The following is a 12,522-nucleotide window of genomic DNA, read 5'->3' as shown; positions in this document are numbered from 1 at the left end:
CTGAGACTCTTTGAACACTTGTCCCTCCTTTTCCCCTCCCAGCTCCTCAAGTTTCTGTTCCTGATAATCAGGTAGAGGAACCACGGACCTATTCTTTTGTTTCTTAAAAGTGGGGCAGGAGGGAAATCCTGGAGTTGGGGTGTAGCTCAGCAGAGTGCTTGTACAGCATGCACAAGGCCTAGGTTCAAACCCAGCACTGGACACTGGGCATATCCAGTCATGTAATCCCAGCACTAGAGAAGTAAAGGCAGGGGGGAACAGAAGGTTAAGGTCATGTTCCTGGGCTACATAGTAAGTTCAGACTATACAAGACCCTATCGTAAAGACAGAAAGGAAAACTGGGAAGGGGAGACCCATAGGAAGCAATCTGTTTTCTCTCCCCACAGCTCTAGACATTTCATTTTAAACCTATGTCAGGATCCTGCAAGATAATTCAGCAGGTAAAGGTGCTTGTCCTTCCAAGCCTGATGGCCGGAGCTGGACCCACATGGTAGAAGAGAAGAACTGAGGGCCGAAAGTTAGCCTGAGCTCTATATATGTGTGTACAATGCAATACAAATGTAGTAACATTTAATCCACACCAGTTTCGGCTTTGTTAAATGACTAACCTGGCAGCACAAGTGGCTGCCACCACTGCTCTACTATGCTTCTCCTCAGCAGGCGTCCTGGCCTGAGCTCTAAGCCTGAGTCCCCAACTTCCCACAGGGCAAGAAGCCACACCGACAGATACCTTGAACAACCATGTGATGCACGGCACCTCCTTCCCACCCTCTCCCAAACCTGCCTCTCCTGTCTCCACTCTCCATCTCATTTCATAGTCCACCTACCTCCCCAGCACCCAGGGGTATAACCCCAGCATAAACCTCTTCTTTCACAAGCCACTTCCCGTCAGCCAGTTCTATGGGTTCCACCTTGGAAACGTAAACCATCCCCAAGCCACACTCCAGCACCAGCACCAATGCCAATGGAAGCCTGCAAGAGGCACTGAACTCATCTTTGCCTGCAGGGTTGGCATTATAACATGCAAGCTGAGCCATGTTACCTTTCCTGAAACACTGCAGAGGTTTTCCTCAGAATGAGCGCCAGACATCTTGGTACATGCCCTCCACCAAGTACCAAGCTACATGGAAGCGTTTATAGTAGGTGCCCAGGTGGCACACTCATTTCCCTGCTCAGAATCATGCTGTTTCACAGCAAGGAGCCTACCCCTTCATCCCACCATTCTGAATTAAGACTCCACAAGTCATGTGAAGTCTCCTGCCAAGGTCTACAGCTACAACACTCTGAACAAGGCTAACGAGTATGAAGTCATCTGCTACAGCCTGCAACTATGCCTTCACCGTCTCTGGCCAGAAGAGATCTATAATCCAAAGAAAACCATTAAGTGGTTCTTTTCCCAAAATTCAAAGTTAGAGCAGGTAATTGCCTGTCTCTCATTCTCACTTGCTCACTCACCTACTCTCAAATATACATACGGAAATTCCCAATCATTTTCTCTCCCTCCCTCCCCACTAACCCATGCATCTCCAGAACAAAATATGCATGCTTAGTTGTAATCGACCACCCTGGTTGGAAATGTCTACTTCACAGCTTCTTTGCTGTGTGACCTTAGAAAAATAACTTGACCTTGCCAGGACCTCAAGCTTCCTCAGCTGCAAAATGGAGATTCCTGGAGTTTATCATTGCATGTTAGGAGGACTAAACAAGACAACACCATTCTAAGGCAATTCGAACAGATCATCCATTTTCCTTATGTTGCCCCACTCATGGTCAGTCCTCAGTGATTTCTACATCTGCATGCATCTTCAGAATCCCAGTTGTCCATGGTCACAGCAAAGCATTAAAGGGTAGAAGAAGTTGAGAATGACTTAGCATTTTTTTAACCCTTTTCCTCCCTCATGACCCAATCCTAAACCACACACCTTGGGAATAAATTCTGCATGTCTGCTCCCACCCCCTCCACATTACTTCCCAATCAGAATACTGATGACACTGGCTATTCTCACAGGAACCAAACTGGGTCAAAATCCCCTATTACTCATCTCATCTGCAGTGAGGAGTCTAGAACTCACCCTGGCTCTCCTTGTGTCCCTATTTGAGTCAGAATTCCTTCCTAATACTTCAAGTATAATCACCAACACTGGCTGGGGAAGAAGAAAAAAAAGGGGCTCCTCTACCCTCATCTACGCAACAAAATAAGTGAATGCATTTCTCTTCTCGTCCCCTTTCACAGCATTTCTTCCCATGGAAGAAGTTCTCAGAGCACAAGCACCAAACACTGAAGACACTTTACTATGTCTGACCCTACAACAAAGCCTGCAGAAAATAAGAGTCCCGGTTTCCTGCTTGTTCCAGTATAAAGCTCTGTGTTGTATAGTCTAACGGATCAACTTGAAACAACAGGTCGAAAAGAAAGTTAAAGATGCCATAGGATGCCTAGATGAAGAACTAGCAAGAGTATGTTCAACCCAGGAAAGACACTTTCCTAAGGACCAGTAACTGTAGTTCACTGGAGTCATTTATATACAAGGGACTCTGGGAGCTCCACAGACTCAACCATCCTCCTCATCCCAAAAATGAACCATGAGAGCAGTTTTCATGTGGAAGCACGGACAGTCCTGTTTCTCCTTAAATGGTTCTCAGGGCTGAGCAGCAACTGGGGACTAACTGCATCCTCCTCCTGCCACCAAGCTGACTGACTAGCACACAGCTGTGCTCTTACCTGTGTGCCCTCTCCTGCTGATGCTCTGACTCACTAAGCAAGCCCCTTGAAAACCAGGCCAGCAAGCAGGCAATTCCATAGTCTGTGCATGACTGGCAAAGCATAGGTCAGCAGTGGGGTAGAGGCACACATACATCTTCCGTCTTCCTGAACTAGTTTGCTGTTTGGGACTGACCAGTAAGTAAGTCTAGCATCCTAACAAGAAACAATTCCCACCCCCACTCCCACCCCACCCCTCACACACAACATAGATCATTTGACAGAATCCTTGTCTTGCATGCATGAGATCCTGGGTTCAATCCCCAGCACCACAGGAAAAAAAATCCAAACATACAACTGGAGGTAGGAATCCCCTGCTTCCCACCCATCTCAAGAAGGAGCTTACAGGCATCTGCTCACAAGAGAAAGCCATTGCCTACCAATGGCTGTGCCCAGTCAGCCTGCAGCGACCTAGGATACTAGAACCTTCCAGACATCTTCCTGGCCAGCACCAGGGCCAGCCTTGTGATCTGGACCCTCCCTGCTGTGTTCTCTTCCTGCCAGCAGCAGGCCAGGTGTCCTGGACTTTGGTAGCCAAGAACAGGCTTCAAAAGGCTAAGTGGAAGGTGACCATCTTCAAAGCGTCCTCAGACTTCCCAGAAATCTCTGGCACCCAGCCCTGACCTCAGGTCAGTTGCCGGCAAGTGAACTTGTGACAGCTCCATGAGGGCAGGGACATGACTGTCTGTCTGGTTCCTAGCCCTCATCCTGGCAACCACAAGCATGAGGCTGGCATACAGCTGGTGCTCAACAGCAATTGGCTGGGTTGCTGTGTAATGGCCTCTAAAAGGGAAGGATAGAAAGCACAGTAGGGGTGGCCCAGGCTCTGGAGCTAGTCAGACCTGGACCTTAACCTTCCAGTCACCTTATCCTCAGACTATGCTGTCCCTCTCACCCAACCCCTTCACCACAGCACCTCGGAGCTCTCAGGAATGTCATCTGCAAATAACATACAGAGCCTTCAGTCAACTAAGGCAGAAACGTCTGCTCTGCTTTCAGTTCACAAACACTAAATAGCACTCAGCTGTACACAAGATGCTATCCAAGCACGGTGGGCAGCCCCACATCATATTGTCTTCAGTTAATTTTTTGTGACAATCCTCTGAAGTTGGGTCTATTTAGCACCCTCCTTTGTACTTTGTACTTTGTAGCTTCATACTTTGAAACACTAGAGAACTAAGACAACTTGCCCAAAGCCTGAGACCTAAAAGTGCTGGGCCAGGATTCATATTAATTACACAGTCTAAACTGCTAAAGTGCTGCACCTGTCTGCCCCTAGGGCCGACAATCACTGCAAACTGGTTTCTGTCTTGATCCTTGAAGAATTCCAAAGACATGTGACCACACTGTCAGACTGTGTCTTCAGTTACAAAGGGAACAAATTCGGGTATTCCCATGGATCACAGTTTGAGGGATTTGTTGGTTGGTTGTTGGTTTTTTTTGGGGGGGGGGGATTTTGTTTTCAACTGTGGTGTACTCCTCTGAAATCCAATTTCAGAGAAGCATGTTCACTGAAAACTTCCCTCCCATCCCATCCTCCCTCTCTACCCCCCAGGAAAAGAAACACACAGCTATGCAAAAATGGGTTAAGAAACGAAAGAGGAAAGGTGCAGGTTTGTGCAGCTTAAGGGCAAAGTCAGAGGCAGCAACCAAGAGCAAGAGCTGTCCATCAGAGAGCACAGAAGACGTCCAGGCACACAGAGTCGGGAGGGCAGCTACATAGCCTCAGCTGCCTGTTGTCCAAGGTAACAGAAAATTAAGCCATTTCTCTTCCAAGGGATGAAAGCTTATCATAAAGCAGTCTCCGTTTACTCTCCTACCAACCATGATGTAAATCTCATTACCAAAATAAATCACTGGACCTTGCCTCTTCCAGTGTTTCAGGACTCGTGACAACCTGGAGAACTCCGTAAATGCTCAGATATGGAGGAATGAAATCCTCAAGGAACACACACCAGGTGTTTCACTTGGATATGACTTTGACTTCACAGTGCATTCATTTTCAAAGGTCTTAGAGAACAAGGATGTTCAAGGGGACTGCGGACTCCTGGTCCACCTATGTTCAGATTCCTGTGTGTGATAGCAAAAGCTTGATCACAAAGGGTGACCCTGGCCTTACACTGGCTCACATGAGTCTGTCCCTAACTGGCTGAGGTAGCACTGAGGAGAGTCAACTTTCTCTGATCTCAAAAGTCCCTGACAATGTTAAAGCAGATCCCCTAAAGGAAGGCAGTCTCCAACTCCACTAGCCCAGGAATTACCACACTTCCCTCCAGGATAGCACCAGGCATTCTATCATATGCCACAAAGACAGGGAGCCGAGGGGAGTGCTTCCTCCCTAGAGAGATGGAGATATTGCAAGGCTAGTGCAGAAAAGCCACCTCTTCCTGATCAGGAACAAAACCCTACAGGTTGTGTACTCTCTTGCCCTGTGAAAACCCACAACCATACTAGACTCTTCCTCCCTAGTGAATTGTGACTCCTGAGGCTGCACGCTCAAAAAAAAAAAAAAAAAAAAGAAACGGTTGCTTCATTTTAAATCTGGCTGGCCACCAACACAGACAGTAATAGGATAGTGTTGACTTAAGGAAAAAGGCACCCATACTCAAAAACAGATACAACTGGGAAGTACTGGGAAGTACTGGAAGCAGAAATACCCTGCTCCTAGAGACATGTCCCACAGCCAACACCAAACTTACCAATATCCAATCACCCGAATTTCATATCCCCAAGCCACAATATCCAATATGGCAAATCCCCAAGGACCTGTGGTCTTCATTTATTTGACCATCTTTCCCAGGAGCCCAAAAATACACTAACACCAAGCACAAATGTGATCAGGTTAATTGTTGAAAGAATAATGCCAATCTGAAGCTTCCGTGGATTCAGTTCTTAGCAAGAGATCTTAAACATCATTTTCACATAAAAAGTCTACAACTGAGTTATAGGCAAAGTAGGCAACTATTCACAAAGAAAATCTCAATGGAGAGAAAAAGCAGTTTTCAGAAGCATGATCTCACGAGATAGCTTTAACTCCCACTATCCTCCTGCCTTAGCCTCCTGAGTGTTGGGATTGTAGGTGTACACTACCAAATCCGTCTTATGCCATTAATTTAGATTAAAACTATTTCTGAGCAAACAAGTGGGAGCTTCAGGGTGCAACACACCAAAGCTACACTTAACCACATGTAACGAATCTTCAGGGGAAGGCTGAAGAAGGAGAAGCCAGGGAAGAAAGGTCGCAGGACACCTGAAGCCTGCAAACTGTCCACCCACAGCAGCTGAGCAGTTTCCACCTGACTTCACTAGCTGAGATAAAAAGAGGATTCTCTGGCTACAGCAGAATGCACAAGATCATAAAACAAATGCCACAAGTTTGGGTTCTCACTCCTGGGTGCATGACAGGCTGAGAGGCTCAGTGCCACAGAAAGCAAAAGTGTCTTTGTTTCCATTACATCATCCGTGGTGAAGGGGGAGGGCAGGCGGGGCACAGCTGGTGGCAGCTGTGCTACCATCTGCTCTCCCCTCAGAAGCCTTTGCTGGTCTGAGCACAGCCTCCTTGGGCTCCTGACAGAGACACTCGGGGTTAAAGGTACAACACCCTATTACAGAAATAGTGGGAATTACTGAGAAATAAATCACTGCTATGTTGAGTTAAGCGCCTCGAGTAGTGGATGAGCCAGTTCCTAGAATTTATGCTGGCTGTATCTCTTTAGACTTGGTGACAACACAAACTCTGTCAACTCAATTAGACAAGCACTATGTACAAGCAACCACCTGCCATCTGCTTCCCTAAAGGTAGATAGCCAAAAACCACAGGTCTGCAGCTGGGAGCATTCTGGAAAGGAAGAGAGAATGTCCCAACCCTGTGGAAGTAAGCTTCACACTAGCTAGGGGGCGGACATACGCTGTTGGCATCCAGAGTCATTTGGAAAGCTGGGATTGCCTTCCTCACCCTCGTGCAGCTTCCCTCAGAACCTATTCAGAGGACAGTCATCAAGGAAGGGGAAGCTGGTAGCTGGGCACATGCATTTGGGGAAAGACAGATGGGACAGGACAGGACACACAACAACACATCTCAACTAGTCATTCAACTACAAGTTGAAAGCAAGAATGGAAACAGGCTAATTATTTATCTGACCAGCACAGCGTTGTTCCTGTAGTGGAGGATTTCAGTATTTTTAGAGGGATATAATGTTGAGACAGAGTCTCATGCAGTCCAGGCTGGCCAAAATTCTCTATGTAGTGGAGGAAGACCTTGAACTTCTAGTCAACCTACCTCCACGTCCTGAGTGCTAGGATTACAGTGTGAGTGCTGCCATGTCTAGTTTTCCAAGTGCTGTGGATTAAACCTAGAGGTTCGTGCTGCTAAGAACAGCCTGAGCCACATCCTCAGCCAATAAAAAGAATAGATTTCAAACACAAATCTAAATCACAGGTTCTTCCTGCAAGGGTGGGAAGGACTCAAGAGACTCAGTCCGATTCCTGACGCCAGCTATGGGGAGCTGAATGACAATGCTCCCTTGAGATAAAGGGAGTATGCTGAAGAACTTGTTCTCTCCTGCATCTATGCCACTGTGGCACCTGAACCCTGAGAGCATCTGTCAGAAGGCCTGTGAATCCAGAAGAGAAAACCCCTAGGGATGGTATCCCAGGATCCTCCTCTGTAGTGGAGCCCTGGTCCCTGGGATAGGCAAATGTCATTCTACAAAGAGCATCCGAGCTGCCTTCAGAAAACATCCCCTTCCACTTCGGCAGGTTGGAGGCCCTGAAAGGAATGTTCCATGCCACTTACCATACATTTTGCCTTCGTCTGATAAGATGATTTTCCTCCTCCCACATGGCGGATAGATAGCCAGGGCCTCCTGGAAACTCTGCTCAATATCAGGACTCCAGACCCCCTCTGCGTCGTTGTCAATCGGCTTATCTGCCGAGTCGCTCATCCTTTCCATGTTTTCGGCAGGGCTCTCGCTGCCGCTCCAGCTGCTGGGCTCAATTTTGGCGGTTGGATTTTCCAAGCCGAAGCCTGGAGCCTTTTCAAGAAAACAAACCTAAAGAGAAATGATAAAATTGTATGAGGCTGGGGGTGCCATCAACATAATGTTCCTACAAGCTGCATAGTAGGTTCTCAGGTCATCGATAGTGTTATGTGGACAATAATTCCTGGAGAATATGGAATTCCAAGATTCCCAGATGATTTTGTTCACTCTATGTCATGTTAAGTACCCTACAAAAACATTAATGGCTGACTGAAGTTGGGTACTCTTGCTGGATGAGAGAAAATTCTCAGCTTGATGGCACTCACTCAGAGCTACCCATCTGCAAGACTCATGTGAAAACCTGTTACTAAGTGCTCACACCTTACAAATGGACCTCAAAGATAGCCAAGTTCCCACAGCAGAACAAGTTTATAAGAATTCACTCTGGAAATCGACAACTTAAGTGAAATACCAAGCCATCTCAATAAAGGCCATCGAGATGCAAGAGTGGGAGACAGAAGAAATGAGAGCACTTAGTGCTGCAGACCTTACCCTACTGAGGTGCAACGCCAGCTGACCTAGACCCTGGCATCAATCTTTGAGGATGCTACCCTGTGGAGTCAGGTCACTGGGTCCTAAATGCTAACTCTGCATGAAACAGAGACTAGTCCCGTCCCCTCCTACACCTGCCACTCTTGTGGGAATGTCCCATCCCATAGCCCTGTAGCATACTCTGAATTCCTGATTACATGGAACCTGAGGAGCAATCTTTCCTTAAGTTTTAGGGCAATGAAGATAACAGAACCACAAGAAATCTTTCTCCAAACATGTAGATGCATTCTCCTTCAATTATACATGCCCCCCTATAGTCACAAGGGGATAAGCTTTCTAAACAAATGTCACTCACAGGCTTGACACCAACCTGAAAATGATCAAATCCAGTATTCCCTGCTGGGTACACACTAACATATCAATATTGCTTTGTGAAAACCACATCAGATCATTAATGCAAAGGACTCCCCAAAAGAAGGAAGGAAACCTGCTCCTGGGAAATGAGAAATGAACCACAGTGTGCTGAGCAGGGAGGGTCTCACGTGATCACTGCTGCCCACTTACATCCCTGCAGTATTTCAACACAAGAAAACAAAGAAAAGCATGTCCATGTTCCAGGGCACTGTCAGCTGAGCAGAAACCCGAGGTTCTTCCCTTGCCTCTACCTACTGCATCCTCTCACCTGTTCTCCCAATCTGGATTTCAACAAACCCCAGAGACATAAACTCGGGAATACTGGGAAATCCGTGTTCTAACTGATGGGTGGCTTTGGGCTCCTCACCTTGACTTCTTCAATTTGGCAGCATTAGCATTTTAAAAAATTAGCATGTTTAGTTTCAACTGTTACCAACAAGCCATCATTCAGAGAACACGTCAGCAAGATACTGACAGCCCCTTACCAACACACATATGCTTACTCAGGACTTCAAAATATGGCAGTGTCAAGGTATAAATTATGAAACAAGAAAGGGTTTTGTGACTGGCCTCCAGATGAACTATGAGTGCTTGCCTCGTGGGCCTTTTGAATTTTCAAGTGATTACATTTTGGGTTGGGATCTGAGAGTTCTATACAATTTGAGCTAAGTTGTAACCACTATAGTGATTGCTTACTGGAGAAATTATGAGAACAGGAGGGAACACTTTGATAGTGGCTAGCCTCTCCCCCAACAAACAAAACAATGCACACGACATGTAAACTATAGCCCAAGCCAGGACAGATCACAGTGGAATGAAATCATCCAAGGAGGCTGTATTTAAAGATATACATAAGACATGTGGGTGCTCAACCAGTATAGCCAAGGGATGAAACTCAGCACAGTGAGGGCTGAGAGGCCTGGGCCCTCACAGGCCTGGGAAGAAGGATCTTACACAACCAAAAATAAGTCTCCAGAAAAAAAACATACCAACAACCCCCACCCAAAGTTTTAAGACCATCTCCCCAGCTGGTCACACAGGCTATGCTGGAATGTCACCAGTGGGAGGACACTCACTGTTTCCTCAGCACCTCCCATCATCAATCACACTGGTGTGCTGAAACTGTTCAACCAATTAGGTCAAAAGCTATTTCTTCCACTGACTTTAACCTATTCACCCTTGAGAGTCTATCTGTCCTTTAGGTCAGCTTCCCTCAAGACCCACTTCCCATGGCCTGACCAGGCATTGGGATCCTTACAGACCTTCATAACTCTGCTCACCCTTCACCAATGCATTTGTAATCCCAAAGTGGGGATCAACTCAACTCTGTGATGCTCAGAAGAAGATCCCATGGTAAGGAAAGCCTGTCCACTAGCCAAACTGTCCACCAAGAATGACCTCATTCAAAAGACTAGCAGCAAAGACTGTCTGACAACATGCAAGTTGCTTCTAAGGCTAGGCATCACACAAATTAATTGATCTCTCCGCCCAGGGCATACAAACACAGCTCTAAGCACTCCCACATTCTGATTCAGCAAAGGGAAGAGCTTCTTGAAATTGGGTCTACTAGAGCTCAGGGGGATGGAGTTACCTTCTCTGGACATGAGACAGAAAATACCAGATACAAAATCTAGAGCTACTCAGGCCCTTGGTTTTACAACCCAACTGTAAAATGAGCCTCTGTATGGGCAGAGTTTCCGATCACAAGGCTGGTGGGGGTTGGCTGAGAAAACTCCCCATACTAGATACCAAAATAACCATCCTGGCATTCCATTCCTCAGCTCCAAAGCCACCTCATCCTAGAAACTGTCCTTGTCGCTCTAGTGACTCTGAGAGTATCAGTCACATTTTATGAGCATCCTACATATGTAGAACTGGTGACTGCTCAATCTACCTTGATTTGAATGCATATAAAAAAAAAGCACCTGCTTATTACCAACATTAAGATCTAATCAAGTCAGGCACTGCAGCACACACCTCTCAACTCAGTACTCTGGAGGTGGGGCTGGGAGGATCCTGAAATGAAAGCCAACCTGAGCTAAAAAGTGAGATCTGGTCTCAATCACCACCACCACAACAGAATATAATGGATTTCACAGACTATCTGCAGAGCTGATGTCTTTCTCTCCCCACACATCTTTTGAATGTCAAAGTCCAGTTTCCCTCAATTCAGAATAAAGAACTCTCTCCTCCCTCTGCAAACACAATCTCAAATCTCTCTCTCTCTCTCTCTCTCTCTCTCTCTCTCTCTCTCTCACACACACACACACACACACACACAGAGAGAGAGAGAGAGAGAGAGAAAGAGAGAGAGAGAGAGAGAGAGAGAAAGAGAGAGAGAGAGAGAGAGAGATATTCAAACTGGATCTAGAACCTAAACTTGACACAGTCACAAGCCACGTGGCTCAAACTAAATTCATCTTTTTGAAGCTCAAGATTTCTCTTACGAAACAGAGATACTAGATTCTATTCTAAAGCAGAAAAGCAATGGGGAAAGGCAACTGCAGCAAGACTGCCGTGAGATTAAGTGAAGTAAGAGGAAGAATTCTGTCATCTGACAAACCACACATTCATTTTCCAGTCTGTCCTCTCCAGATAACAGCATGCTATGAGGTCAAAATACCTACAAAAAACTGGCAGAAGGAATAGAAGTGCCTCCCCTGAAAGCTCACTTAATCAGGAAATCAATTCACAAAATATTTGCATCTTAAAATAAGACTTCAGAAGCCAAAGAGAAATTTCAGATTGTTGACAACTAGTTTCCTAGTATCCACCCAAGATCAACCTTCCTCACAAATTACAGTTTTCATATCCTTCTGAATTGAATTGTCTCCAAGAAAAGACTGTTGAAACCAACAAAAACATGTGTAGTGCAGAGGACCTCAGTTTCATCATGAACACCACCATCCAGTAGGCCCCTCGTCCCCTGAAATCTCCTAGCCTGAGATACTTGAAACACAGCTGTTAAGAATAACCTAAGCAGCCTGCTAATTAGCTAGACAGCCACCCTCCCATCACAGACATTCCTTTCCCAGGACCCACCAACACATCAAGAAGAATCACAAGAGTGCACTTGACCCACACAGCCTATTCCAAGAGCCCTGGGACAGAAGGGAGGGGAGAGCAAATGCAGGCACTTCTGACACCAGCGCCACTCTTCATGGGGTGACATGTGACAAGAGAAGGTGCTGTTTCCTTCACAGATTCCCGTGAGGCACTCACCATGTAAACATCTTACCCCTTCATTAAAAGCAGCCTTAAGGTTAATAAGTCACTGAGCATGAGGGTCAAGAAAATCCATAAACCTTGTTTTAGTCAATGTCTTAACTGTCTATGAAAACAGGAAAGAAGCCAGTCTACGAGTTGGACTTAGATGTCTGCCTAAGAACCCAGAATGGCATCCCATGAGCCTCAGTGGCCACTGTTAACCACGAAGGAGGCCAATTCATCCATCTACCCATCATCCTATATTCCCAGACAGTGCCTATAACAGAACTGTGTTACTATGCCCTTTAACTGTACCCCAAGGTACTTGAAAAAAGGGACCTAACATCTTCTTTGACACAATACTGATACAGAAGCAGCTAATAAAGGACTGGACATCACGCAGGTGACCTGAGCATGCTTTGAGAGCATAGCAGCTCATCCCCCAAACTCATGCTAACTAAATTTTCACTGAATATAAAGTACTTAAAGAAACCACTGGGGCTTAGCAGTGGTGGTGCACTCCTTTAATTCCAGCACTTGGGAGGCAGGTGGATTTCTGAGTTCGAGACCAGCCTGGTCTACAGAGTGAGTTCCAGGACAGCCAGAGAT

At 46.2% G+C, this 12,522-nt stretch overlaps 1 protein-coding gene across 3 annotated transcripts in view; it reads right to left on the bottom strand.

The window, feature by feature from the left end:
* Nucleotides 1-12,522, bottom strand: part of Tead1 (TEA domain transcription factor 1) — a 223,269-nt gene that overhangs the window by 138,065 nt on the left and 72,682 nt on the right. For all 3 annotated transcript variants that reach the window (XM_076941024.1, XM_076941035.1, XM_076941030.1), the window contains exon 2: nucleotides 7,557-7,812. In XM_076941024.1, the coding sequence (XP_076797139.1) occupies nucleotides 7,557-7,812 (256 nt within the window). The remainder of the gene's footprint in view (nucleotides 1-7,556; nucleotides 7,813-12,522) is intronic.

Source organism: Arvicanthis niloticus, chromosome 1 (genome assembly GCF_011762505.2).
Source record: "Arvicanthis niloticus isolate mArvNil1 chromosome 1, mArvNil1.pat.X, whole genome shotgun sequence".
NCBI lineage: Eukaryota > Metazoa > Chordata > Mammalia > Rodentia > Muridae > Arvicanthis > Arvicanthis niloticus.
This window is presented reverse-complemented; position numbering and strand designations above follow the sequence as displayed.